This window comes from Salvelinus alpinus, chromosome 2, assembly GCF_045679555.1.
Source record: "Salvelinus alpinus chromosome 2, SLU_Salpinus.1, whole genome shotgun sequence".
Taxonomy (NCBI): domain Eukaryota; kingdom Metazoa; phylum Chordata; class Actinopteri; order Salmoniformes; family Salmonidae; genus Salvelinus; species Salvelinus alpinus.
In genome coordinates, this window is record NC_092087.1 from 6,172,063 (window position 1) to 6,200,054 (window position 27,992).

The 27,992-nt window shown below is 46.2% G+C and overlaps 2 protein-coding genes across 3 annotated transcripts in view; one reads left to right on the forward strand and one right to left on the reverse strand.

The window, feature by feature from the left end:
* The window catches only part of LOC139553207 (dystroglycan 1-like), a 94,088-nt gene extending 67,349 nt beyond the window's left edge, over positions 1-26,739 (reverse strand). The window contains exon 1 of one of the 2 annotated variants that reach the window (XM_071365267.1): positions 26,211-26,739. The gene's annotated coding sequence lies outside the window, so the exon portion shown is untranslated. Of the gene's footprint in view, positions 1-25,934; positions 26,056-26,210 lie in introns of those variants that run through there. The other variant, XM_071365277.1, reaches the window with a different exon arrangement.
* LOC139568824 (repetin-like) lies at positions 19,854-22,014 on the forward strand. The gene is made up of 3 exons (XM_071390922.1): positions 19,854-19,928; positions 20,071-20,887; positions 21,248-22,014. Exons 1-3 carry the CDS (start codon positions 19,854-19,856, stop codon positions 22,012-22,014), a joined length of 1,659 nt encoding a protein of 552 aa, XP_071247023.1.
* Positions 26,740-27,992: the final 1,253 nt, after the last annotated feature.

Consider the following 27,992-nt stretch of genomic DNA (forward strand, 5'->3'; position numbering starts at 1 on the left):
CTAGAACACTGATACACCCTGCTAAACCCTAGTTAACCTCACTAGACCACTGATACACCCTGCTAAACCCTAGTTAACCTCACTAGACCACTGATACACCCTGCTAAACCCTAGTTAACCTCACTAGACCACTGATACACCCTGCTAAACCCTAGTTAACCTCACTAGAACACTGATACACCCTGCTAAACCCTAGCTAACCTCACTAGACCACTGATACACCCTGCTAAACCCTAGTTAACCTCACTAGACCACTGATACACCCTGCTAAACCCTAGTTAACCTCACTAGACCACTGATACACCCTGCTAAACCCTAGTTAACCTCACTAAAACACTGATACACCCTGCTAAACCCTAGTTAACCTCACATCTAGAACACTGATACACCCTGCTAAACCCTAGCTAACCTCACTAAAACACTGATACACCCTGCTAAACCCTAGTTAACCTCACATCTAGAACACTGATACACCCTGCTAAACCCTAGTTAACCTCACTAGAACACTGTTACACCCTGCTAAACCCTAGTTAACCTCACTAGAACACTGATACACCCTGCTAAACCCTAGTTAACCTCACTAGACCACTGATACACCCTGCTAAACCCTAGTTAACCTCACTAGAACACTGATACACCCTGCTAAACCCTAGCTAACCTCACTAGAACACTGATACACCTTGCTAAACCCTAGTTAACCTCACTAGAACACTGATACACCCTGCTAAACCCTAGTTAACCTCACTAGAACACTGTTACACCCTGCTAAACCCTAGTTAACCTCACATCTAGAACACTGATACACCCTGCTAAACCCTAGTTAACCTCACTAGAACACTGATACACCTTGCTAAACCCTAGTTAACCTCACTAGAACACTGATACACCCTGCTAAACCCTAGTTAACCTCACTAGAACACTGTTACACCCTGCTAAACCCTAGTTAACCTCACATCTAGAACACTGATACACCCTGCTAAACCCTAGTTAACCTCACTAGAACACTGATACACCCTGCTAAACCCTAGTTAACCTCACTAGAACACTGATATACCCTGCTAAAACCCTAGTTAACCTCACTAGAACACTGATACACCCTGCTAAACCCTAGTTAACCTCCATCTAGAACACTGTTACACCGTGCTAAACCCTAGTTAACCGCACATCTAGAACACTGTTACACCCTGCTAAACCCTAGTTAACCTCACATCTAGAACACTGTTACACCGTGCTAAACCCTAGTTAACCTCACATCTAGAACACTGTTACACCCTGCTAAACCCTAGTTAACCTCACATCTAGAACACTGTTACACCCTGCTAAACCCTAGTTAACCTCACATCTAGAACACTGTTACACCGTGCTAAACCCTAGTTAACCGCACATCTAGAACACTGTTACACCCTGCTAAACCCTAGTTAACCTCACATCTAGAACACTGTTACACCCTGCTAAACCCTAGTTAACCTCACATCTAGAACACTGTTACACCCTGCTAAACCCTAGTTAACCGCACATCTAGAACACTGTTACACCCTGCTAAACCCTAGTTAACCTCACATCTAGAACACTGTTACACCCTGCTAAACCCTAGTTAACCTCACATCTAGAACACTGTTACACCGTGCTAAACCCTAGTTAACCTCACATCTAGAACACTGTTACACCCTGCTAAACCCTAGTTAACCTCACTAGAACACTGATACACCCTGCTAAACCCGAGTTAACCTCACATCTAGAACACTGTTACACCCTGCTAAACCCTAGTTAACCTCACTAGAACACTGATACACCCTGCTAAACCCTAGTTAACCTCACTAGAACACTGGTAAACCGTGCTAAACCCTAGTTAACCTCACATCTAGAACACTGTTACACCGTGCTAAACTCGCTGATGGGTTTCCATCTTTAAGATAATCTTTAAGATCTTTAAGATAATTTAGGATCCACAAATCTAAATTAAGGTTCATGTTTATGGTTTTTTAGAGAAAGATATAATAGCGGTGTAATCTGACCAGTTAGGAGCGAGGGGTTAGGAGCGAGGAGTTAGGAACGAGGGGTTAGGAGCGAGGAGTTAGGAACGAGGAGTTAGGAACGAGGAGTTAGGAACGAGGGGTTAGGAACGAGGAGCGAGGGGTTAGGAGCGAGGGGTTAGGAACGAGGGGTTAGGAGCGAGGAGTTAGGAGCGAGGAGTTAGGAGCGAGGATTTAGGAGCGAGGGGTTAGGAACGAGGAGCGAGGGGTTAGGAGCGAGGGGTTAGGAGCGAGGGGTTAGGAGCGAGGAGTTAGGAGCGAGGAGTTAGGAGCGAGGAGTTAGGAACGAGGGGTTAGGAACGAGGAGCGAGGGGTTAGGAGCGAGGAGTTAGGAACGAGGGGTTAGGAGCGAGGAGTTAGGAACGAGGGGTTAGGAGCGAGGAGCGAGGGGTTAGGAGCGAGGGGTTAGGAGCGAGGAGTTAGGAGCGAGGAGTTAGGAACGAGGAGTTAGGAACGAGGGCTTAGGAGCGAGGAGCGAGGAGTTAGGAGCGAGGAGTTAGGAGCGAGGAGTTAGGAGCGAGGAGTTAGGAGCGAGGAGTTAGGAACGAGGGGTTAGGAGCGAGGAGCGAGGAGTTAGGAGCGAGGGGTTAGGAGCGAGGAGTTAGGAGCGAGGGGTTAGGAGCGAGGAGCGAGGAGTTAGGAGCGAGGGGTTAGGAGCGAGGAGTTAGGAGCAAGGAGTTAGGAGCAAGGAGTTAGGAGCGAGGGGTTAGGAGCGAGGGGTTAGGAGCGAGGAGTTAGGAGCAAGGAGTTAGGAGCGAGGAGTTAGGAGCGAGGAGTTAGGAGCGAGGAGTTAGGGAAGCTTACAGTAGGACGGCAGTTGTTGCATTCAAGACAATGATGGAGATCTGTGTGTGTGTGTGTGTGTGTGTGTGTGTGTGTGTGTGTGTGTGTGTGTGTGTGTGTGTGTGTGTGTGTGTGTGTGTGTGTGTGTGTGTGTGTGTGTGTGTGTGTGTGTGTGTGTGTGTGTGTGTGTGTGTGTGCGTACGTACACTAATCTGCAGGAACAGAAGCAGAGAAAACAGTTTGCCATGTTTCCTTTAAGGCAAGGGGATGACAATAGCATTGAGCTTTAAAATAACCAGGGAAAGAGAGTCTTCCCCCTTTCTCATTGAGTTGTGTTGGGAGTCTGTCTGCAAGACTAACTCCATTAAAACAACTGCTTTGTTTAGTGTGTACTGGCCTGAAGACAGATACAGTGGGAAGGTTTTAGACATGCTATGGAGGAGTGAAGAGGCCCGGGGGCAAAGCAACAGAGGCTACAGATGGATGGGTGGATTACTGAAACTCTAAAAAGGGCATCTCTCTCTCTCTCTCTCTCTCTCGCTCAGAAAACAAAACAGTGTTTTTGCAAACAAACTATTCCCTTTGAAAAACACAATCGTATTTATTTTAAAATTGTATTTGTTGTATTTCTGTTCTCCAAAGGCTGTAAAATGCCCAAGGTGTTGGAAAAGGAGAACACCAATTTCTGTGAGTGCTGTCTGCTAGCGCTTCCAAAAGTAGCTTTGACAAAACACGTTAGCCTTCACTTCAGGAAACACGTTAGCCTTCACTTCAGGAAACACGTTAGCCTTCACTTCAGGAAACACGTTAGCCTTCACTTCAGGAAACACGTTAGCCTTCACTTCAGGAAACACGTTAGCCTTCACTTCAGGAAACACGTTATCCTTCACTTCAGGAAACACGTTATCCTTCACTACAGAAAACACGTTAGCCTTCACTTCAGGAAACACGTTATCCTTCACTTCAGGAAACACGTTAGCCTTCACTTCAGGAAACACGTTAGCCTTCACTTCAGGAAACACGTTAGCCTTCACTTCAGGAAACACGTTAGCCTTCACTTCAGGAAACACGTTAGCCTTCACTACAGGAAACACGTTAGCCTTCACTTCAGGAAACACGTTAGCCTTCACTTCAGGAAACACGTTAGCCTTCACTTCAGGAAACACGTTAGCCTTCACTTCAGGAAACACGTTAGCCTTCACTTCAGGAAACACGTTAGCCTTCACTTCAGGAAACACGTTATCCTTCACTACAGAAAACACGTTAGCCTTCACTTCAGGAAACACGTTAGCCTTCACTACAGAAAACACGTTATCCTTCACTACAGAAAACACGTTAGCCTTCACTTCAGGAAACACGTTATCCTTCACTTCAGGAAACACGTTAGCCTTCACTTCAGGAAACACGTTAGCCTTCACTTCAGGAAACACGTTAGCCTTCACTACAGAAAACACGTTAGCCTTCACTTCAGGAAACACGTTAGCCTTCACTTCAGGAAACACGTTAGCCTTCACTTCAGGAAACACGTTAGCCTTCACTTCAGGAAACACGTTAGCCTTCACTTCAGGAAACACGTTAGCCTTCACTTCAGGAAACACGTTAGCCTTCACTACAGAAAACACGTTAGCCTTCACTACAGAAAACACGTTAGCCTTCACTTCAGGAAACACGTTAGCCTTCACTTCAGGAAACACGTTAGCCTTCACTTCAGGAAACACGTTATCCTTCACTTCAGGAAACACGTTAGCCTTCACTTCAGGAAACACGTTAGCCTTCACTTCAGGAAACACGTTAGCCTTCACTTCAGGAAACACGTTAGCCTTCACTTCAGGAAACACGTTAGCCTTCACTTCAGGAAACACGTTAGCCTTCACTTCAGGAAACACGTTAGCCTTCACTTCAGGAAACACGTTATCCTTCACTTCAGGAAACACGTTATCCTTCACTTCAGGAAACACGTTAGCCTTCACTTCAGGAAACACGTTAGCCTTCACTTCAGGAAACACGTTAGCCTTCACTACAGAAAACACGTTATCCTTCACTACAGAAAACACGTTAGCCTTCACTTCAGGAAACACGTTAGCCTTCACTACAGAAAACACGTTAGCCTTCACTTCAGGAAACACGTTATCCTTCACTTCAGGAAACACGTTAGCCTTCACTTCAGGAAACACGTTAGCCTTCACTTCAGGAAACACGTTAGCCTTCACTTCAGGAAACACGTTAGCCTTCACTTCAGGAAACACGTAGCCTTCACTTCAGGAAACACGTTAGCCTTCACTTCAGGAAACACGTTAGCCTTCACTTCAGGAAACACGTTAGCCTTCACTTCAGGAAACACGTTAGCCTTCACTACAGAAAACACGTTAGCCTTCACTACAGAAAACACGTTAGCCTTCACTTCAGGAAACACGTTAGCCTTCACTTCAGGAAACACGTTAGCCTTCACTTCAGGAAACACGTTATCCTTCACTTCAGGAAACACGTTAGCCTTCACTTCAGGAAACACGTTAGCCTTCACTTCAGGAAACACGTTATCCTTCACTTCAGGAAACACGTTAGCCTTCACTTCAGGAAACACGTTAGCCTTCACTTCAGGAAACACGTTAGCCTTCACTTCAGGAAACACGTTAGCCTTCACTTCAGGAAACACGTTAGCCTTCACTTCAGGAAACACGTTAGCCTTCACTACAGAAAACACGTTAGCCTTCACTACAGAAAACACGTTATCCTTCACTACAGGAAACACGTTATCCTTCACTTCAGGAAACATCACATGTCAAGGTGTGAAGTGGAACTACAGCAGAAGGCCTTTTAAAGTAGAAAACACAACTGGTTTGTTTGACCTGGGAGAGAGGCCACAACCTGCCCTAGCAAGCAGGAAGTGTGTGCATGTGTGTAGGGGAAGGGGTGTGTGTGTGTGTGTGTGTGTGTGTGTGTGTGTGTGTGTGTGTGTGTGTGTGTGTGTGTGTGTGTGTGTGTGTGTGTGTGTGTGTGTGTGTGTGTGTGTGTGTGTGTGTGCGTGCGTGCGTGCGTGCGTGCGTGCGTGCGTGCGTGCGTGCGTGCGTGCGTGCGTGCGTGCGTGCGTGCGTGCGTGCGTGCGTGCGTGCGTGCGTGCGTGAAATGGGATGCTTTGGGGTGAGCTGAAGAGAGCAAACGGTTAACATTTCTGACCCGAGCTGCCAAAGAGTCAACCTGGAATGTCACCTGGTACTCAGACAGACCCCTCTGAGAACACAGAAACATGGTATAGAACGTGTAGGATACACATTAAATACAGACATAGGCTAGGTGGTGAACTGTGTCCTTGTTAGGCATCAAAGTGTTAAGCGATGTCTAAAACTATTATACTGATATCAGCCTTGTAGCCTAGTAGGTCGATCTCTGTTCAGCCTGATAGGTCGATCTCTGTTCAGCCTAGTAGGTCGATCTCTGTTCAGCCTAGTAGTTAGATCTCTGTTCAGCCTAGTAGTTAGATCTCTGTTCAGCCTAGTAGGTCGATCTCTGTTCAGCCTAGTAGTTAGATCTCTATTCAGCCTAGTAGTTAGATCTCTGTTCAGCCTAGTAGGTCGATCTCTGTTCAGCCTAGTAGTTAGATCTCTGTTCAGCCTAGTAGGTCGATCTCTGTTCAGCCTAGTAGGTCGATCTCTGTTCAGCCTAGCAGGTCGATCTCTGTTCAGCCTAGTAGGTCGATCTCTGTTCAGCCTAGTAGGTCGATCTCTGTTCAGCCTAGTAGGCCGATCTCTGTTCAGCCTAGTAGGTCGATCTCTGTTTAGCCTGGTAGTTAGATTTCTGTTTAGCCTAGTAGGTCGATCTCTGTTTAGCCTAGTAGGTCGATCTCTGTTCAAACTAGCAGGTCGATCTCTGTTCAGCCTAGCAGCTTGATCTCTGTTCAGCCTAGTAGGTCAATCTCTGTTCAGCCTAGTAGGTCAATCTCTGTGTAGCCTGGTAGGTAGATCTCTGTTTAGCCTAGTAGGTCGATCTCTGTTTAGCCTAGTAGGTCGATCTCTGTTTAGCCTAGTAGGTCGATCTTTGTTTAGCCTAGTAGGTCGATCTCTGTTCAGCCTAGCAGGTCGATCTCTGTTCAGCCTAGTAGGTCAATCTCTGTTCAGCCTAGTAGGTCGATCTCTGTTCAGCCAAGTAGGCCGATCTCTGTTCAGCCTAGTAGACCGATCTCTGTTCAGCCTAGTAGGTCGATCTCTGTTCAGCCTAGTAGTTAGATCTCTGTGTAGCCTGGTAGTTAGATCTCTGTTTAGCCTAGTAGGTCGATCTCTGTTTAGCCTAGTAGGTCGATCTCTGTTCAGCCTAGCAGGTCGATCTCTGTTCAGCCTAGTAGGTCGATCTCTGTTCAGCCTAGCAGGTCGATCTCTGTTCAGCCTAGTAGGTCGATCTCTGTTCAGCCTAGTAGTTAGATCTCTGTGTAGCCTGGTAGTTAGATCTCTGTTTAGCCTAGTAGGTTGATCATTTTAAACAATAATGAATGTTCAGTGCCAGACACAAACATTAAGAGAGAAAACAACCCATTATTAATCCATCTAATGTAGCTTAGCACAATAGCCTTTAGCTGCATACAGACAACACAGTCTGCTGTTAGGCCACCTGTAACAATGCTTCATGTAAGGTTGAAGAGAGATCCTCTGTGTCTGTAGATGTGGCACATCTGGGACGCATTAGGGAAGCAGACATGATGTGTGATGTGTCACTAAAGTGGCCACGGTCTCAGCCATCCTAATAGCTGAGGTGTTGATGTCCTATCGCCACTAATCAAACAAGGCCAGAGTCAGGGTCAGCTCAACACACCCACCCCAGCCCTGGCTTCCAGGTTACACACCCACCCCAGCCCTGGCTTCCAGGTTACACACCCAGCCCTGGCTACCAGGTTACACACCCACCCCAGCCCTGGCTACCAGGTTACACACCCACCCCAGCCCTGGCTTCCAGGTTACACACCCACCCCAGCCCTGGCTTCCAGGTTACACACCCATCCCGGCCCTGGCTTCCAGGTTACACACCCACCCCAGCCCTGGCTACCAGGTTACACACCCACCCCAGCCCTGGCTTCCAGGTTACACACCCACCCCAGCCCTGGCTACCAGGTTACACACCCACCCCAGCCCTGGCTTCCAGGTTACACACCCACCCCAGCCCTGGCTTCCAGGTTACACACCCACCCCAGCCCTGGCTTCCAGGTTACACACCCACCCCAGCCCTGGCTACCAGGTTACACACCCACCCCAGCCCTGGCTTCCAGGTTACACACCCACCCCAGCCCTGGCTACCAGGTTACACACCCACCCCAGCCCTGGCTTCCAGGTTACACACCCAGCCCAGCCCTGGCTACCAGGTTACACACCCACCCCAGCCCTGGCTTCCAGGTTACACACCCACCCCAGCCCTGGCAATGCCCACCAACACAGGCTAGTCCAATCAGTAGGAAGACTTGTCACTGAAGTCACCGAGCTGTTGACCCACAGAAAGAACGAGGAAGGTAAGGCCTGTAATCTAGTGTCGCAGGTTGCTACTCTCTTTTCAGTAAATGGTTGTGAGTCAGCTATACAGGGCGAGTCTCTTTCTAAGATTTAAACATTAGACCACCTTCCTGCCAGGTGAAAATCAATCTAGACATTTCAATCCTGTGAACGTCACTCTGTCTCTCCAACGTAAGCAAGAAAGGCCTTAACCTAACGCTGCGTGGTGCAGTTGGGTGAGTCATCGCAGGCAGCATTGTGACTACTGATGTTCTGACTGAAGGAATGCTTGTTGTCGTCTGTGTTCTGTGAGGAGGCCTTCACAGTAAACACAGGGCCCATTCTGTCTGACCTTCACTAGCCTAACATAACAGGCAACAAAAATACACCTGAGGTTTCTTTCATTCTGGTCCTGAGGAGACAAAAAAAACCTGTTCGAACCTGTTTAACCTGTTCCCTTCTGCACCGTTTAACCGGTTCTCTTCTGCACCGTTTAACCGGTTCTCTTCTGCACCGTTTAACCGGTTCTCTTCTGCACCGTTTAACCGGTTCTCTTCTGCACCGTTTAACCGGTTCTCTTCTCCACCGTTTAACCGGTTCTCTTCTCCACCGTTTAACCGGTTCTCTTCTGCACCGTTTAACCGGTTCTCTTCTGCACCGTTTAACCGGTTCTCTTCTGCACCGTTTAACCGGTTCTCTTCTGCACCGTTTAACCGGTTCTCTTCTGCACCATTTAAACGGTTCTCTTCTCCACCCGTTTAACCGGTTCTCTTCTGCACCGTTTAACCGGTTCTCTTCTCCAGTCCAGTAAATGTGGAGGTTAAGATGGAATGTCTCCTTGTTAACGTCACGCCACAGACTCTCCTTTCTATTTCCCCTGAAGACCTGAATCATCACTAGCTCTTTTAAACTGAGACAAAATGGTGCATGATGGGTCTTTCACTGTGTCTGGTGTGTCTGGACGAAAGCCTTTACTTAGGCTGTGTCAATGTGTGAGTGTGTTTGAACCAATAGAGGACTGTGTGTGATTGTGTGTATGTGCGTGTCTGTCCACGCGTGCATAGCCTACGTGTATGTTGGGGGGGGAGGTGACAACGAATGACTGAGTAAAGTAAAGCTCTCAAAACGAGGAACAATGTCCTCTATTTAAGTGTAAAGACACAGGTCAGTGTGAAAACAGAGCTGTGCTGTTTAACTGTGAGAAGTAGCATAGACATGTCCGTACCAAACGGGACTCTGTTTCACTTTACAGCGCCATATGGGATACAAGCAGAGGCTCATGTCTTCAACACCACTAGCCAGGTGGAAGATGGCATTGCTTGCCCCTATCAAAACAGAGAATAAGCATGACTGGTTAGCTCATTTAACCTTTAATTTATACATTCTCAAAAATCTAGTTTGCAAAAAAGGGCCTATACTACTCTACCTACCAAGGGTCCATTAATAGAATATAACTTTATTGTCCATCCAGGATATGGTTACACGATAAGAATATAACTTTATTGTCCATCCAGGATATGGTTACACGATAATAATATAACTGTATTGTCCATCCAGGATACGGTTACACGATAATAATATAACTTTATTGTCCATCCAGGATATGGTTACACGATAAGAATATAACTTTATTGTCCATCCAGGATATGGTTACACGATAAGAATATAACTTTATTGTCCATCCAGGATATGTTTACACGATAAGAATATAACTTTATTGTCCATCCAGGATATGTTTACACGATAATAATATAACTGTATTGTCCATCCAGGATATGTTTACACGATAAGAATATAACTTTATTGTCCATCCAGGATATGTTTACACGATAAGAATATAACTGTATTGTCCATCCAGGATATGTTTACACGATAATAATATAACTTTATTGTCCATCCAGGATATGGTTACACGATAATAATATAACTGTATTGTCAATCCAGGATATGTTTACACGATAATAATATAACTTTATTGTCCATCCAGGATATGGTTACACGATAAGAATATAACTTTATTGTCCATCCAGGATATGGTTACACGATAAGAATATAACTTTATTGTCCATCCAGGATATGGTTACACGATAAGAATATAACTGTATTGTCCATCCAGGATATGGTTACACGATAATAATATAACTGTATTGTCCATCCAGGATATGGTTACACGATAAGAATATAACTGTATTGTCCATCCAGGATATGGTTACACGATAATAATATAACTTTATTGTCCATCCAGGATATGGTTACATGATAAGAACATAACTTTATTGTCATTCCAGGATAGGGTTACACAATAAAGAAATGTAATCAAATATTGCAATTTGACTTGCAATACAGATCAAAACAGCTGGGTGAACTGTTGGAATCCAAGATATAGAATGATTTATATTAGGCCTTTTCAAACCGCATTGTGCTTATCCCCGGGCTATCTCATCCCCCAGGCTAGACTGTCCCCGGGCTATCTTATCCCCGGGCTAGACTGGCCCCAGGCTACCTTATCCCCGGGCTATCTTATCCCCGGGCTAAACTATCCCCGGGCTATCTTATCCCCGGGCTAGACTGTCCCCGGGCTAGACTGTCCCCGGGCTATCTTATCCCCGGGCTAGACTATCCCCGGGCTATCTTATCCCGGGCTAGACTGTCCCCGGGCTAGACTGTCCCCGGGCTACCTTATCCCCGGGCTATCTTATCCCCGGGCTAGACTGTCCCCGGGCTAGCTTAGCTTGTGTTCACACACGCATTTGTTAACCCTGGGCTAAGTATTCACACTTGTATTCCAAAGCCCTAGAATAAACGGACAAACACAACATGCCACCAACATTCTCTCTCTGCCACGTGACCACTGTTCTAAACAATATTTATTAAGACGTGAAGTCCTCTGCTTCTGGCCTAGCAATTGATTTCCAACAGTGATGGTTTGTATAAACCTTGCTGTCTACCTGTCCCGACATCAGAAACAATGTTTCACTTTTTAAAAAAATGTTGATCTCGCCTCGGTACAGAGAATGCTGTGATCTCGCCTCGGTACAGAGAATGCTGTGATCTCGCCTCGGTACAGAGAATGCTGTGATCTCACCCCCGGTACAGAGAATGCTGTGATCTCACCCCCGGTACAGAGAATGCTGTGATCTCACCCCCGGTACAGAGAATGCTGTGATCTTGCCCCGGTACAGAGAATGCTGTGATCTCACCCCCGGTACAGAGAATGCTGTGATCTCACCCCCGGTACAGAGAATGCTGTGATCTCGCCCCGGTACAGAGAATGCTGTGATCTCACCCCCGGTACAGAGAATGCTGTGATCTCGCCCCGGTACAGAGAATGCTGTGATCTCGCCCCGGTACAGAGAATGCTGTGATCTCGCCCCGGTACAGAGAATGCTGTGATCTCGCACCGGTACAGAGAATGCTGTGATCTCGCCCCGGTACAGAGAATGCTGTGGTCTCGCCCCTGTACAGAGAATGCTGTGATCTCACCCCGGTACAGAGAATGCTGTGATCTCTCCCCGGTACAGAGAACGCTGTGATCTCGCCCCCGGTACAGAGAATGCTGTGATCTCGCCCCCGGTACAGAGAATGCTGTGATCTCGCCCCCGGTACAGAGAATGCTGTGATCTCACCCCGGTACAGAGAATGCTGTGATCTCGCCCCGGTACAGAGAATGCTGTGATCTCACCCCGGTACAGAGAATGCTGTGATCTCTCCCCGGTACAGAGAATGCTGTGGTCTCGCCCCGGTACAGAGAATGCTGTGATCTCGCCCCGGTACAGAGAATGCTGTGGTCTCGCCCCGGTACAGAGAATGCTGTGATCTCACCCCGGTACAGAGAATGCTGTGATCTCTCCCCGGTACAGAGAATGCTGTGGTCTCGCCCCGGTACAGAGAATGCTGTGATCTCGCCCCGGTACAGAGAATGCTGTGGTCTCGCCCCGGTACAGAGAATGCTGTGATCTCGCCCCGGTACAGAGAATGCTGTGATCTCGCCCCGGTACAGAGAATGCTGTGATCCCGCCCCAGGTACAGAGAATGCTGTGATCCCGCCCCGGTACAGAGAATGCTGTGGTCTCGCCCCGGTACAGAGAATGCTGTGATCCTGCCCCGGTAGAGAGAATGCTGTGATCTCGCCCCCGGTACAGAGAATGCTGTGATCCCGCCCCGGTACAGAGAATGCTGTGATCTCGCCCCCGGTACAGAGAATGCTGTGATCTCGCCCCCGGTACAGAGAATGCTGTGATCTCGCCCCCGGTACAGAGAATGCTGTGATCTCGCACCGGTACAGAGAATGCTGTGGTCTCGCCCCGCTACAGAGAATGCTGTGATCCTGCCCCGGTACAGAGAATGCTGTGATCTCGCCCCCGGTACAGAGAATGCTGTGATCCCGCCCCGGTACAGAGAATGCTGTGATCTCTCCCCGGTACAGAGAATGCTGTGATCTCGCCCCCGGTACAGAGAATGCTGTGATCTCGCCCCCGGTACAGAGAATGCTGTGATCTCGCCCCGGTACAGAGAATGCTGTGGTCTCGCCCCGGTACAGAGAATGCTGTGATCTCGCACCCGGTACAGAGAATGCTGTGATCCCGCCCCGGGTACAGAGAATGCTGTGATCCCGCCCCGGTACAGAGAATGCTGTGGTCTCGCCCCGGTACAGAGAATGCTGTGATCCTGCCCCGGTACAGAGAATGCTGTGATCTCGCCCCCGGTACAGAGAATGCTGTGATCTCGCCCCCGGTACAGAGAATGCTGTGATCCCGCCCCGGTACAGAGAATGCTGTGATCTCGCCCCCGGTACAGAGAATGCTGTGATCTCGCCCCCGGTACAGAGAATGCTGTGATCTCGCCCCGGTACAGAGAATGCTGTGATCTCGCCCCTCTACAGAGAATGCTGTGAACGAAAGGAGACGTCAACTTTAGTGATCCAAGTTGGAATCATGCAACAGTATTATTATTATGGAAAAGAAATAGAAAATAGAAAAGCTATGAATACAGATGGGATATAGAGCGTTTTCTGGCCTTCCAGCTGTAGAGATTGTAGCTTTAGTTTTAAGTGAGAAGACATTAGCCAGCCTGCATAGCAACCATTTTTGTAAGTCATAGCAACCAATATTTTTGCACAAATTAAAATATTTTGGTTTCTGTCCTCAAATGGAAGGATTTAAATAAAACATATTACAGCCATCCCCAGCATATGTTAATTCAGTGAAAGTGATGGTTTTGTGATTGGACTCATTCTAGGTGTTGTTTTCGTCCCCCATTTCACACCGGCTATTTTGGCACCGTGTTTTTGGGGCTAACCCTGCTCCGGAGCACGGCCTGCAAGCCCTGGTCTACGGTTGGTGCTATCCCACTTTACAATGTACAAGTGTGAACACTCGCTTAAAAGCCCTGGGCTAAGGTTGGTGCTATCCCACTTTACAATGTACAAGTGTGAACACTCGCTTTAAAGCCCTGGGCTAAGGTTGGTGCTATCCCACTTTACAATGTACAAGTGTGAACACTCGCTTTAAAGCCCTGGGCTAAGGTTGGTGCTATCCCACTTTACAATGTACAAGTGTGAACACTCGCTTAAAAGCCCTGGGCTAAGGTTGGTGCTATCCCACTTTACAATGTACAAGTGTGAACACTCGCTTAAAAGCCCTGGGCTAAGGTTGGTGCTATCCCACTTTACAATGTACAAGTGTGAACACTCGCTTTAAAGCCCTGGGCTAAGGTTGGTGCTATCCCACTTTACAATGTACAAGTGTGAACACTCGCTTTAAAGCCCTGGGCTAAGGTGCAGTGTGGAACATGCCTATTAAAAAGCAAAAGATGAAAGGCAGCATTGTTCCTTGTTTGGACCAAAGCGAGTTGACTGCATGACCTAACAGAACAGCACGCAAACGAATAGTGACTAACAGACAAGAGGAGGAGCGGAGCTGCTTGAGTGACAGGGGGCGGGGGCTTGGTGTGTTTGGGGAAGCAGCCGCAAGAGAGAAAAAAAATAAAAGAGTCAACTAATAAAAATGTAATTTACGCAGCAGCTGAGTAACGTTTCAACATGTTGAATGTGATAATGATATCTTGCGATATGAGAAAAAGAAAAGAAAAAAAGAGTCCATTTTAAAATGGCTAACCAGTAATTCTACGTTCCAAATGACAACCTATTCTGTCTTTAGTGCACTACTTTTGACCAGGGTCCATAGGGAAGTAGTGCACTATATAGGGAATAAGGTGCCATTTGGGATACTACCCTACATGGCAGACACCCATTCATGTTGAACACACTAGGAAACGAACTCCATCGCCCTGGAACCATCTGACCTGGTACAGGCCTGTGTTATAACAAGTCTTTCCTCTACGCTGAAGGCTACCAGATAAAGGGTGTTTTAGTTCATTATCAAAGTGGTTTGCTGGTGCATTCAGGACGTTTCTAGGTGGCCAATGGATAGGCCTAAATAGTGACTGGATAAGCCAGTGTGTTGTTAAAGATCGGTTGATTTATAAGTAGGCCAAACTTCACAATTGTCTCCTCCTCCTGACACCCCCCCCTCCTCCTGACACCCCCTCCTCCTGACACCCCCTCCTCCTGACCCCCTCCTCCTCCTGACCCCCTCCTCCTGACACCCCCTCCTCCTGACCCCCTCCTCCTCCTGACACCCCCCCCTCCTGACACCCCCCCCCCTCCTGACACCTCCTCCTCCTGACACCTCCTCCTCCTGACACCTCCTCCTCCTGACACCTCCTCCTCCTGACACCTCCTCCTCCTGACACCCCCTCCTCCTGACACCTCCTCCTCCTGACACCTCCACCTCCTGACACCTCCTCCTCCTGACACCCCCCCTCCTGACACCCCCTCCTCCTGACACCTCCTCCTTCTGACACCCCCTCCTGACACCTCCTCCTCCTGACACCCCCTCCTGACCCCGCCTCCTCCTGACACCCCCTCCTCCTGACACCCCCTCCTCCTGACACCCCCTCCTCCTGACACCCCCTCCTCCTGACACCTCCTCCTCCTGACACCCCCTCCTCCTGACACCCCCTCCTCCTCCTGACACCCCCTCCTCCTCCTGACACCCCCCCTCCTCCTGACACCTCCTCCTCCTGACACCCCCTCCTCCTCCTGACACACCCTCCTCCTCCTGACACCCCCTCCTCCTCCTGACACCCCCTCCTCCTGACACCCCCTCCTCCTCCTGACACCCCCTCCTCCTCCTGACACCCCCTCCTCCTCCTGACACCCCCTCCTCCTCCTGACACCCCCCCCTCCTCCTGACACCCCCCCCTCCTCCTGACACCTCCTCCTCCTGATACCCCCTCCTCCTGACACCCCCCCCTCCTCCTGACACCTCCTCCTCCTGACACCCCCTCCTCCTGATACCCCCTCCTCCTGATACCCCCTCCTCCTGACACCCCCTCCTCCTGATACCCCCTCCTCCTGACACCCCCTCCTCCTCCTGACACCCCCTCCTCCTGACACTCCCTCCTCCTGACACCCCCTCCTCCTCCTGACACCCCCTCCTCCTCCTGACACCCCCTCCTCCTCCTGACACCCCCTCCTCCTCCTGACACCCCCTCCTGACACCCCCTTCTCCTGATACCCCTCCTCCTGACACCCCCTCCTCCTCCTCCTCCTGACACCCCCTCCTGACACCCCCTCCTCCTGACACCCCCTCCTGACACCCCCTCCTCCTGATGACACCCCCTCCTGACACCCCCTCCTCCTGACACCCCCTCCTCCTGACACCCCCTCCTCCTCCTGACACCCCCTCCTCCTCCTGACACCCCCTCCTCCTGACACCCCCTCCTCCTGATACCCCCTCCTCCTGACACCCCCTCCTCCTCTCACCTAGTTCACCACACACACACACACACACACACACCCACACACACACACACACACTCCTCCACTTCAACAAACAGGACCATTCACAGACATCAAAGAGCACCTCTATGCATTGACTGTGCAGTGCTGTGGAATTAAGCATCTCACTACACGACTCCTGTTGAGCGTGTCACTGTTGACAGAGGCTCATGATAAAAGCTCAGTTAAGAATATTAGTTATGGCCGGATTATCTATAGAGAGAATTATGAGATCAGATAATATAGGATAAGATGATTATAATGACTCCTAAACACACAATCAATCAGGACGTTAACACACAGACACAACGACAATAGACGAGAATAACACAGATCGAGCATATTTTCCCGCTTTAACAACTAGCCACTTCAAACAGGTACAGTATGGAAGTTTAGCCTAGTTGCTAGGCTAATTGTTTACATCAAAATGTTGGATTGTGTGTTGGCGGCATGCTTCAATAGACCTTTCGGAGTTCGTGTAGCTTTTGTTATTCTATAAAAGAAGCAGGATGAATCATTTAAAAAAAACAGAACAATTGTAGATGCTTTATCCACATTTTTGTTTAGTGGGAGACAAAGAAAGAAAGAAAGAAAGAAACAAAGAAAGCCTTCTGTCAGATTGATGTCTCAACTATGGTTGAGTAGGCCTCAGCCTACTTTTAACGGCTACAATGAACACACTGTTTTGGAATACCAGAGGAAATGCATCTACTGCTGTTTCAGCCGATATCGGTCCCCGCCTTTGTGCTTAGTCTGCCTATAAAAAAAAGTACACTGTCCATGAATCATTTTGAAAAAAAGTATTGAATAAACCTAAGTTAAGTTTTTTTCTCTTTTTCTTTAATGTAAAAATGTTTTGAAGGAATATTGATTAGCAGATAAAAATAAAAAACATCTATAAAATGACTTGGCTATAAACAGTTTTAGCCTAGAGTACAAAGTAAACAACAACATGTTTACATCAGGCCTTGGTAAACAAACCAGTAGGGCTAGGACAATAGAAGTGTCACAATATGTTTCCCCCTATGACTAAAATGAAAAACATAAAGCAGATGACACTATTTGTTCCTTTAAAAACCTGCTGTATGATGTAAAATATAGTGTTCTGTAGCTTGGAAAATAAATACATGTGACTCTGGCTGACAAAATAATGATGTCTGTTTCCAACATTAGGGCTGTTTTTCCTTGAGGGGGGGGGGGGCGGGGGGGTGTATATAGTTACATATCAGAATATTATTTTTGACGATATATTGTATCGTATCGTTTTGACAATATCTCAATATCATTTTTGTGCTAGTCGGCTGTACCTGCACCAAAACTCCAGTATTTTTCCTTCATAGCTTGTTCTCCATCTTCTTTTTAAATTGGGAGACAATTTGTTTACAGCCATTTTATTTCCATGATTGATCATTTTCTCATGGCTCTCTCTCTCGTCCCTCCGTGGCAGACATATGCTGAGCAAAACATGTATGTTTGGAACATCGAATCGCAATGAAATCACAGTATCGAATCACAATACATATAGAATCGTGAGAATCACAATAAATATAGAATCGTGAGGTCCCTGGCAATTCCCACCCTACTGTTTTCCTAAAAGAAGTCACGTTCGCTTCGTGTTTTGTTTCCTTGCTACGATACTAACGAGTATTGCAATACTGGTATCGTCCCGGCCCTACAAACAAATCTGTCTCTGCACCATTTGAGAACCACCATAGTTTCAATAGGAGCTGATGATCTCACAAGAAGAGACCTCCAAGGCAGCTGAATCAGAACCAGTCCTATCCGTCTGTACAGAACCAGTCCTATCCTAACCGTCTGTACAGAACCAGTCCTAGCCTAACCGTCTGTACAGAACCAGTCCTATCCTAACCGTCTGTACAGAACCAGTCCTAGCCTAACCGTATGTACAGAACCAGTCCTATCCTATCCGTCTGTACAGAACCAGTCCTATCCTAACCGTCTGTACAGAACGAGTCCTATCCGTCTGTACAGAACGAGTCCTATCCTAACTATCAGTACATAACTAGTCCTATTACCTACAGAACTCCAGTTTGAATCCTCCTTTTAAATCAATACAACATGTTTTACCTAGAACCATCAAGGCGGCAGGTAGCCTAGCGGTTAGAGTGTTAGACCAGTAACCGAGAATCTGTCGATATGCACTCGAGAAAGGCACTTTAGGCCTAACCCTAATTGCTCAAGGGTTGCCATTGATAATAGCAGTCCCTGGCAGTCACCCCACTCTCCGAGGGTGTCTCAGGGAGAGGTAGTACATGCAACAAACAAACACAAAAACATTTCCAATTCACACGTATGTATCAATACACACTTGTACATGTGTGACAATCGGACAAATATAAGAACCCACTATTATGTTATTATATAAAGTGTTCGTCGGCTTGTGTCTGTGGGTCAGAAAACGCTTCTGTAATTCCAGGCAGAACTTCTTCTTTTTTTTCACCCAACAAAATAACCCTCGAGGAACCCTTTTTAGTTGGGAGAATACAGCTACGGTACCTTTCAACCTTTTACAAAAGTTGAACCACTTTATGTTCTGAAAAGAGGAGAAGGGAGATGCCAGTATTTACACATTATTGCATGTGGAGCTGCGTTCGTTGTTATGGCGTCACTTTCCTACTGAAAAGTCAGAATCTCCCCTTAGTTTCCTTCTGTAGCCAGTACCTTTGTTGCTTTCTACTGCTTCACTGCAGACGGATCATTAAAGGGGCATGCGTGACTCGCTCCTAAACCTTTCCCCATACCCTTTAAGACAACCCACCGCAGGTTATTTACAGGCAACAGAGCAGGAACATGTAGGTTAGGCTCCAGACGACTGCTGCAGCTGAAGGACTATTACACAGCGCTGTGTGTACTTCAGCAGACAGAGGCAGTGATCCAAATAGCACCCTATATCTTATATGGTGCACTACTTTAGACAGGGGCCCTGGTCAAAAGTAGTGCACTATATAGGGAATAGGGTGGTGTTTGGGAATCATGGAGAAAGTGGTGCTGCCTCAGAAGACCGCTGCTACCGCTCACAGGACGATAAACAAGACAACAGCTGCTACCGCTCACAGGACGATAAACAAGACAACAGCTGCTACCGCTCACAGGACGATAAACAAGACAACAGCTGCTACCGCTCACAGGACGATAAACAAGACAACAGCTGCTACCGCTCACAGGACGATAAACAAGACAATAGCTGCTACCGATCACAGGACGATAAACAAGACAACAGCTGCTACCGCTCACAGGACGATAAACAAGAATACAGCTGCTACCGCTCACAGGACGATGAACAAGACAAGAGCTGCTACCGCTCACAGGACGATAAACAAGACAACAGCTGCTACCGCTCACAGGACGATAAACAAGACAACAGCTGCTACCGCTCACAGGACGATAAACAAGACAACAGCTGCTACCGCTCACAGGACGATAAACAAGACAAGAGCTGCTACCGCTCACAGGACGATAAACAAGACAACAGCTGCTACCGCTCACAGGACGATAAACAAGACAACAGCTGCTACCGCTCACAGAAAGATATACAAGACAACAGCTGCTACCGCTCACAGGACGATAAACAAGACAACAGCTGCTACCGCTCACAGGACGATAAACAAGACAAGAGCTGCTACCGCTCATAGGACGAAAAACAAGACAAGAGCTGCTACCGCTCACAGGACGATAAACAAGACAACAGCTGCTACCGCTCACAGGATGATTAACAAGACAACAGCTGCTACCGCTCACAGGACGATAAACAAGACAACAGCTGCTACCGCTCACAGGATGGTAAACAAGACAACAGCTGCTACCGCTCACAGGACGATAAAACAAGACAACAGCTGCTACCGCTCACAGGACGATAAACAAGACAACAGCTGCTACCGCTCACAGGACGATAAAACAAGACAACAGCTGCTACCGCTCACAGGAAGATAAACAAGACAACAGCTGCTACCGCTCACAGGACGATAAACAAGACAACAGCTGCTACCGCTCACAGGACGATAAACAAGACAAGAGCTGCTACCGCTCACAGGACGATAAACAAGACAACAGCTGCTACCGCTCACAGGACGATAAACAAGACAAGAGCTGCTACCGCTCACAGGAAGATAAACAAGACAACAGGTGCTACCGCTCACAGGAAGATAAACAAGACAACAGCTGCTACCGCTCACAGGAAGATAAACAAGACAACAGCTGCTGCCGCTCACAGGAAGACAAGACAACAGCTGCTACCGCTCACAGGATGATTAACAAGACAACAGCAGCTACCGCTCACAGGAAGATGAACAAGACAACAGCTGCTACCGCTCACAGGATGATAAACAAGACAACAGCTGCTACCGCTCACAGGACGATAAACAAGACAACAGCTGCTACCGCTCACAGGACGATAAACAAGACAACAGCTGCTACCGCTCACAGGACGATAAACAAGACAACAGCTGCTACCGCTCACAGGACGATAAAACAAGACAACAGCTGCTACCGCTCACAGGAAGATAAACAAGACAACAGCTGCTACCGCTCACAGGAAGATAAACAAGACAACAGCTGCTACCGCTCACAGGAAGATAAACAAGACAACAGCTGCTACCGCTCACAGGACGATAAACAAGACAACAGCTGCTACCGCTCACAGGACGATAAACGAGACAACAGCTGCTACCGCTCACAGGAAGATAAACAAGACAACAGCCGCTACCGCTCACAGGAAGATAAACAAGACAACAGCTGCTGCCGCTCACAGGAAGACAAGACAACAGCTGCTACCGCTCACAGGACGATAAACAAGACAACAGCTGCTACCGCTCACAGGAAGATAAACAAGACAACAGCTGCTGCCGCTCACAGGAAGAGAAGACAACAGCTGCTACCGCTCACAGGACGATAAACAAGACAACAGCTGCTACCGCTCACAGGACGATAAACAAGACAACAGCTGCTACCGCTAACAGGAAGATGAACAAGACAACAGCTGCTACCGCTCACAGGATGATAAACAAGACAACAGCTGCTACCGCTCACAGGACGATAAACAAGACAACAGCTGCTACCGCTCACAGGAAGATAAACAAGACAACAGCTGCTGCCGCTCACAGGAAGAGAAGACAACAGCTGCTACCGCTCACAGGACGATAAACAAGACAACAGCTGCTACCGCTCACAGGAAGATAAACAAGACAACAGCTGCTGCCGCTCACAGGAAGACAAGACAACAGCTGCTACCGCTCACAGGACGATAAAACAAGACAACAGCTGCTACCGCTCACAGGACGATAAACAAGACAACAGCTGCTACCGCTCACAGGACGATAAACAAGACAACAGCTGCTACCGCTCACAGGACGATAAACAAGACAACAGCTGCTACCGCTCACAGGACGATGAACAAGACAATAGCTGCTACCGCTCACAGGACGATAAACAAGACAACAGCTGCTACCGCTCACAGGACGATAAACAAGACAACAGCTGCTACCGCTCACAGGACGATGAACAAGACAACAGCTGCTACCGCTCACAGGACGACAAGACAACAGCTGCTACCGCTCACAGGACGACAAGACAACAGCTGCTACCGCTCACAGGACGACAAGACAACAGCTGCTACCGCTCACAGGACGACAAGAATACAGCTGCTACCGCTCACAGGACGATGAACAAGACAAGAGCTGCTACCGCTCACAGGACGATAAACAAGACAACAGCTGCTACCGCTCACAGGACGATAAACAAGACAACATCTGCTACCGCTCACAGGACGATAAAACAAGACAAGAGCTGCTACAGCTCACAGGAAGATCCAGGCTGCATATATATTACTACATGGGTCATGGAGAGGTGGTACTACTATATTACTACATGATGTATTAGGGTCATGGAGAGGAGGTACTAGTATATTACTACATGATGTATTAGGGTCATGGAGAGGTGGTACTACTATATTACTACATGATGTATTAGGGTCATGGAGAGGAGGTACTACTATATTACTACATGATGTATTAGGGTCATGGAGAGGAGGTACTAGTATATTACTACATGATGTATTAGGGTCATGGAGAGGAGGTACTAGTATATTACTACATGATGTATTAGGGTCATGGAGAGGTGGTACTACTATATTACTACATGATGTATTAGGGTCATGGAGAGGAGGTACTACTATATTACTACATGATGTTTTAGGTTCATGGAGAGGTGGTACTACCATATTACTACATGATGTATTAGGGTCATGGAGAGGTGGTACTACCATATTACTACATGATGTATTAGGGTCATGGAGAGGTGGTACTACCATATTACCAATCTGTGTGCTGTTTGCAAGTGAGACATGTATTGTGGTCCGAAAGGCAGTCTATTCCCTACTCCATAAAGCACTACTTTTAACCAGAGCCCCCTGTGTTGTAAAGGGAATAGGGTGCTGTTTGGGACTTGTGCATTGTTTTCAGTGTCCAGAATGCATTCCAAGTCCCTACTAAAAGCACGTCCCATTGATTATTTAATTACAGAGCAGCTCTCTGAGGTACTACATCAATGTTGTGTCATCAAATAGCGAAGGCATAGAAATGAACGGCCAAACCAAAGCAAACAAAATATCTTATCTTGTTTCCAGACGTAAAAAAAACAAAACACCGAAAGTGGAGAGCCACAAACCAATAAAAAAATGTTTTAAAACAACCCATCTGAAAATAGGACAAGAGGACATAATTGTATAAACCTCTTGTCCCTCAATATGTAACCTAGCGTAGCAAACGTAAAAGAAACACCTGAAAATAGATCCCCCTACATACTGGTCTTGACGATAAGGAGAAAAAAAACTGTTGGGGGAGTTTCTCTTCTGCATTGTTCAACCAATCCAGTAAAAGTGGAGGAGGAGTTAAGATGGAAGTGTCGCCATTTTGTATTTTATTTTTTTGTATAGAGGTCAATGAGAGTGTTGAAATTTGGTTAACCCAAAAAAATGTATGGCTTATTTGCTACGTTGTGACTTTTTTGATCTAATAGAATATTCATAATGATTAGGATGTTACGGGTGTACTGATATAAGTAGGACATGTTACATCCCGGAAACTTTGAGAAAAAAAAACATTTTATATATATCGGAGTTGTGCCTGGTTGTCACTTGTTACCACAGCCACAAACTCATAAACCCCGCCTATTTCTACAATTGATCTTCTTAAAATTTCATTTTAAACCCAAGTCTAATCTTAACCACACTGCTAACCTTACGCCTAACCCTAACCATTAAAACCAAAAAGTAAAATGTTTTGTTTTCATGAATTGTTTACAATACATTGCCAATTTTGACTTTGTGACTGTAGTAACTAATGGAAACCGTTGTACCTGTTGTTCACACACGTATTTGCCCTCTCATTGGCTAGAACGGTCCCACCTGATCTTGCCTCTTCCCCAGCTGCCTTCCATTTTTGAAGATAATTTGCTTGACTTCTTAGAGCGCGCCACTACAGCATCTGGTTAATATAATGGATAATCTATGGTGTCACGTTGTTAACGTCCAAAAGGGGGAAGTCAAGTCACAAGCTCTCTCCATTTCCCCTGAAAACCCGGAACATCCGGTTGGTTGTTGGGGATTCGGCAAAGGCTACTCAATATGTCACTGCTGTTGTTCATTATTATAAACGTGGTTTTTCAAGCCTTGAATGCTGATTGGCTGACAGCCGTAGACACGGTATATCAGACCGTATACCATTGGTATGACAACAACTAAAAAATTCTTCACTAATTACATTGGTAACCAGTTTATAATAGCAATAAGGCACCTCGGGGGTTTGTGATATATGGTCAATATACCACGGCTAAGGGCTGTATCCAGGCACTCCACATTGCATTGTGGGTAAGAACAGCCCTTAGCCGTGGTATATTGGCCATACACCACACCCCCTGGGCCTTATTTTAACCCCCTGAGGTAGGTGCCTTATTGCTATTATAAACTGGTCACTAAAGTAATTAGACCAATAAAAACAAAATGTTTTTGTCATACCCGTGGTATAACGGTCTCATATACCACGGCTGTCAGTCAATCAGCCTCCAGGGCTGGAACCACCCAGTTTATAATGCTTCATTAGAAACAGTTTAAGCCTCCGAATGCAGTGCCACTCCTAACAGGCAAACCGCCAAGGTTTCAAGTATCTATGACTAAATAGGCTATGAATAATTTTTGGACCAACACCTCCCAGTGAATCAGAACAATAAACAAACATACAATGGTTTAAATAAACACTAATCGATTTATATTCCTAAGTGTTTTAGTGCACCTCAGGGAAAAACACTCGGATAGGTCATGTAAAAAAAACATAGAGACTCACACACAAATACCTCGAAAGATTATTATTTATTTTTTAAACAAGTGTGATGTTATCAAGATTTTTTTTTTTTTTAAAGGACCACACAAACATATTGAAACCAAAAGGGGTTTCTAAAGACTGAAAGTGTGGTCGTACTGTCGTAGCCTTCATAAATGTTTCCCTGACATATGGTTGTCTGTCCTCACTCGGAGAGAAAGCTTTTTCGCGTTCGGGCCATACAGAGATTAGAGATATCCCCCCGATGGAAGGTTTCAAACGTCTCCATGGAGAAGGGGACGTGAGTCAAATATTAAAACACATCCCACGGTAAAATTATAACACACTTGTATTATTGAACCAAGCCGTGTGGTATTTTGATGTGAATCAAACAGTAGCGGTATCGAGATGACTGCGTTACATTGTAAGATTGCAGTAAAATGTTACCGAGCCGTGATGCACAGAATCTAACGCATTCTGCCTCATTTTTTTCTAATCAAGGTAACCAAAATTGGACCCCCAACTGTTCTCTCGCAACGCAAGAAAAGCACATGTGTGCACATGAACGGAAAACAAATAGCTGTAACCTACATTAAATAAATAGCTACTGGCTCCTCTAGCCTGACATAATGTGGAATTGGATCTAGCCACCTAATAAATGTTTTGAGCAAATCGGTGGCTATAGTGCAATAACATTGGGTAAAATACGATCAACTAGTAGGATTTATTCATATAAACCACATCTATATTGTAGATGAAGATGTAAAGTAATAATGAGTCTACTCAGCTAATCTAACGTACCATTATATAACGTATGTTTACTGTAATCTAACGTAACATTATATAACGTATGTTTACTGTAATCTAACGGGAACATTATATAACGTATGGTTACTGTAATCTAATAAACTATTAGACAGTATAGCAGGCTAAGTGTAAACAACCTTTCCAAGGCAGGCCATGAAAAGTAGAAATGCAATAATGCTGAAATAACTAAAGTTATATCGCTAGCCATAACTTCACCTTGCAAATCTCACTGTACAGTCCTAATAACTAAGTGGGATACCGATATAACTGTAGTAACACCATAGAAACCCACGATAATCGGTTAAATAAATAAATAGTAAACCAATGTTATTAGCTAACTACATACAGTACGTTCGCGCATTGCCATCTCGTACAGTCACCACATATGTCCTTGCACATATGCACCTGTTTTTAGCCCAGTTTGAAATCCCCGAAACGGCCGGCAGCGACGTGACTAACACCAGCAGCTGCGAAGGGCAAAACCGTGAGGTCTGAAATAGAAGCTTGCTAAGAAGCAGGCAGAAGAGAAGGCTTAATAGCTAGCTACCGCGGAGGACCCACCTCAGCCAATGCTAGATAGCTACAGCCAGATATCTGGCTATGGCTTGGGCAAGTTTCCCGTTCTGTAGCTAAAAAAATGCACCAATTAGCTATCCGTATATACACTTACCTCGATTGCATTCACCGAATTCACATTAGTTTGCTTAGCTAAACGTGTATCACAAACTCAATCGTATGTTGACTTGCCCGTCCTCTCATGTTTGTATCCTCAGAAGGGAGACTAGGAATGATCGCTCTCCTTCTCCTTGAGTGTTCTCGCTATTCTCAAACACTTTCACTGACAGAGCCGGCAGACTAGATCAGTACACCCAATAATCATGAAGGAAGAAGACAGAAGCAGAGATTCTTTTTTTAAATATGAAGCCGTTATATATCGGGAACTGACCTTTTTAATCTGTGGCATATATTATATTCCTTGAAATCCTCTTCTTTGTAGAAGGACTGAAAAGAAGACCCAGCTGCAACGACCCAGGTGTAGCGAGAGGCACTCCTTCTCTGGACGTCTCCAACAAGTATTAAGGTGTTCCGCTGTTGCCTTTGCTAGATGGTAGTGAGTCTCCACAGGAAGCTTGTGTTCGGGTCCACCACCCTTTTGGAACGCAGAAGCCCTAGCCTACCCTACTAAAAAACGCACCACCGGTATTTGATTACAAGTCCTAGCCTACTTGGCTTCTCTGCGGTGGTAGGTAGGCTGCTTCTGCAAATCAAGTTAACAAAAAAAAGAAAAACCGAAGGATAACAAGCCCAGGGCAATCACATGACGGGCTAAGTGACAAAACAACCTCCCGGATCAGCTAGAGAGGTCTACACTCATTTAGCCAGCTCTCTCCCTCTCTTTCTTTCTCTCTCTCTCTCTCTTTCCCCGAGACGCACACAAATGTCTCCTAGCTACGTCTTTGAGCTCTGTCCGAGGAGCCAGAGCCAGCCCTTTAGGAATTAATTCTCCTCCACTCCACTGGCCTGAGTGGGAGGGACGTAAGAATTACTCCGCCCCAAATTGGCTCTCCACCTTTATTTCCACCGTTCTCAAAAATAAGTCTGACATTAAGCAGAAGCCTAGTGGAAAAATAAATATGCATAGTATTTCAGACCTTTACCACAGTCACCCAAACACATGAACATGATTAGTTTAGAATAGGATTGAATAGAATAGAACAGACTAGAATACAGTAGAATATAATAGAATATAATAAAATAGAATAGAATATAGTACAATATAATAGAATAGAATAGACTAGAATACAGTAGAATATTATAGAATAGAATAGACTAGAATACAGTAGAATATAATAGAATATAATAGAATAGACTAGAATACAGTAGAATATAATAGAATAGACTAGAATACAGTAGAATATAATAGAGTAGAATAAAATAGAATAGAGTAGAATAGAATGGAAACAAAAGATCCCATTCAATTCCATGTTATTACTAATAATAAATAATCCAATCGATCAGTCAACCATTGAATCAATCAAATGTATCTACCGAACCCTTTTCACAACAGTTGGCACTATTAAGAACCCAAAATAACTGCTAAATGACTATGTAACAAATTGTTAAAAACCTCTTAAGGATCAGCCCCTTTTTTATTTCAATTTTCGCCTAAAATGTCATACCCAAATCTAACTGCCTGTAGCTCAGGCCCTGAAGCAAGGATATGCATTTTCTTGGTACCATTTGAAAGGAAACACTTAGAAGTTTATGGAAATGTGAAAGCAATGTAGGAGAAAATAACACATTAGATCTGGTAAAAGATAATACAGTTGTTACTGTGCAGTCAGTCTGTGTTGTTACTGTGCAGTCAGTCTGTGTTGTTACTGTGCAGTCAATCTGTGTTGTTACTGTGCAGTCAATCTGTGTTGTTACTGTGCAGTCAGTCTGTGTTGTTACTGTGCACTCAGTCTGTGTTGTTACTGTGCAGTCAGTCTGTGTTGTTACTGTGCACTCAGTCTGTGTTGTTACTGTGCAGTCAGTCTGTGTTGTTACTGTGCACTCAGTCTGTGTTGTTACTGTGCAGTCAATCTGTGTTGTTACTGTGCAGTCAATCTGTGTTGTTACTGTGCAGTCAATCTGTGTTGTTACTGTGCAGTCAATCTGTGTTGTTACTGTGCACTCAGTCTGTGTTGTTACTGTGCAGTCAGTCTGTGTTGTTACTGTGCAGTCA

Excerpts from the sequence above, each read along its gene's own strand:
- LOC139568824 (XM_071390922.1), top strand. The coding sequence starts at position 19,854 with ATGATTAACAAGACAACAGCTGCTACCGCTCACAGGACGATAAACAAG. Across the intron at positions 19,929-20,070 it reads CTGCTACCGCTCACAGGATG|GAAGATAAACAAGACAACAG; the intron begins GTAAACAAGACA and ends TACCGCTCACAG. Across the intron at positions 20,888-21,247 it reads ACAAGACAACAGCTGCTGCC|GAAGAGAAGACAACAGCTGC; the intron begins GCTCACAGGAAG and ends TGCCGCTCACAG.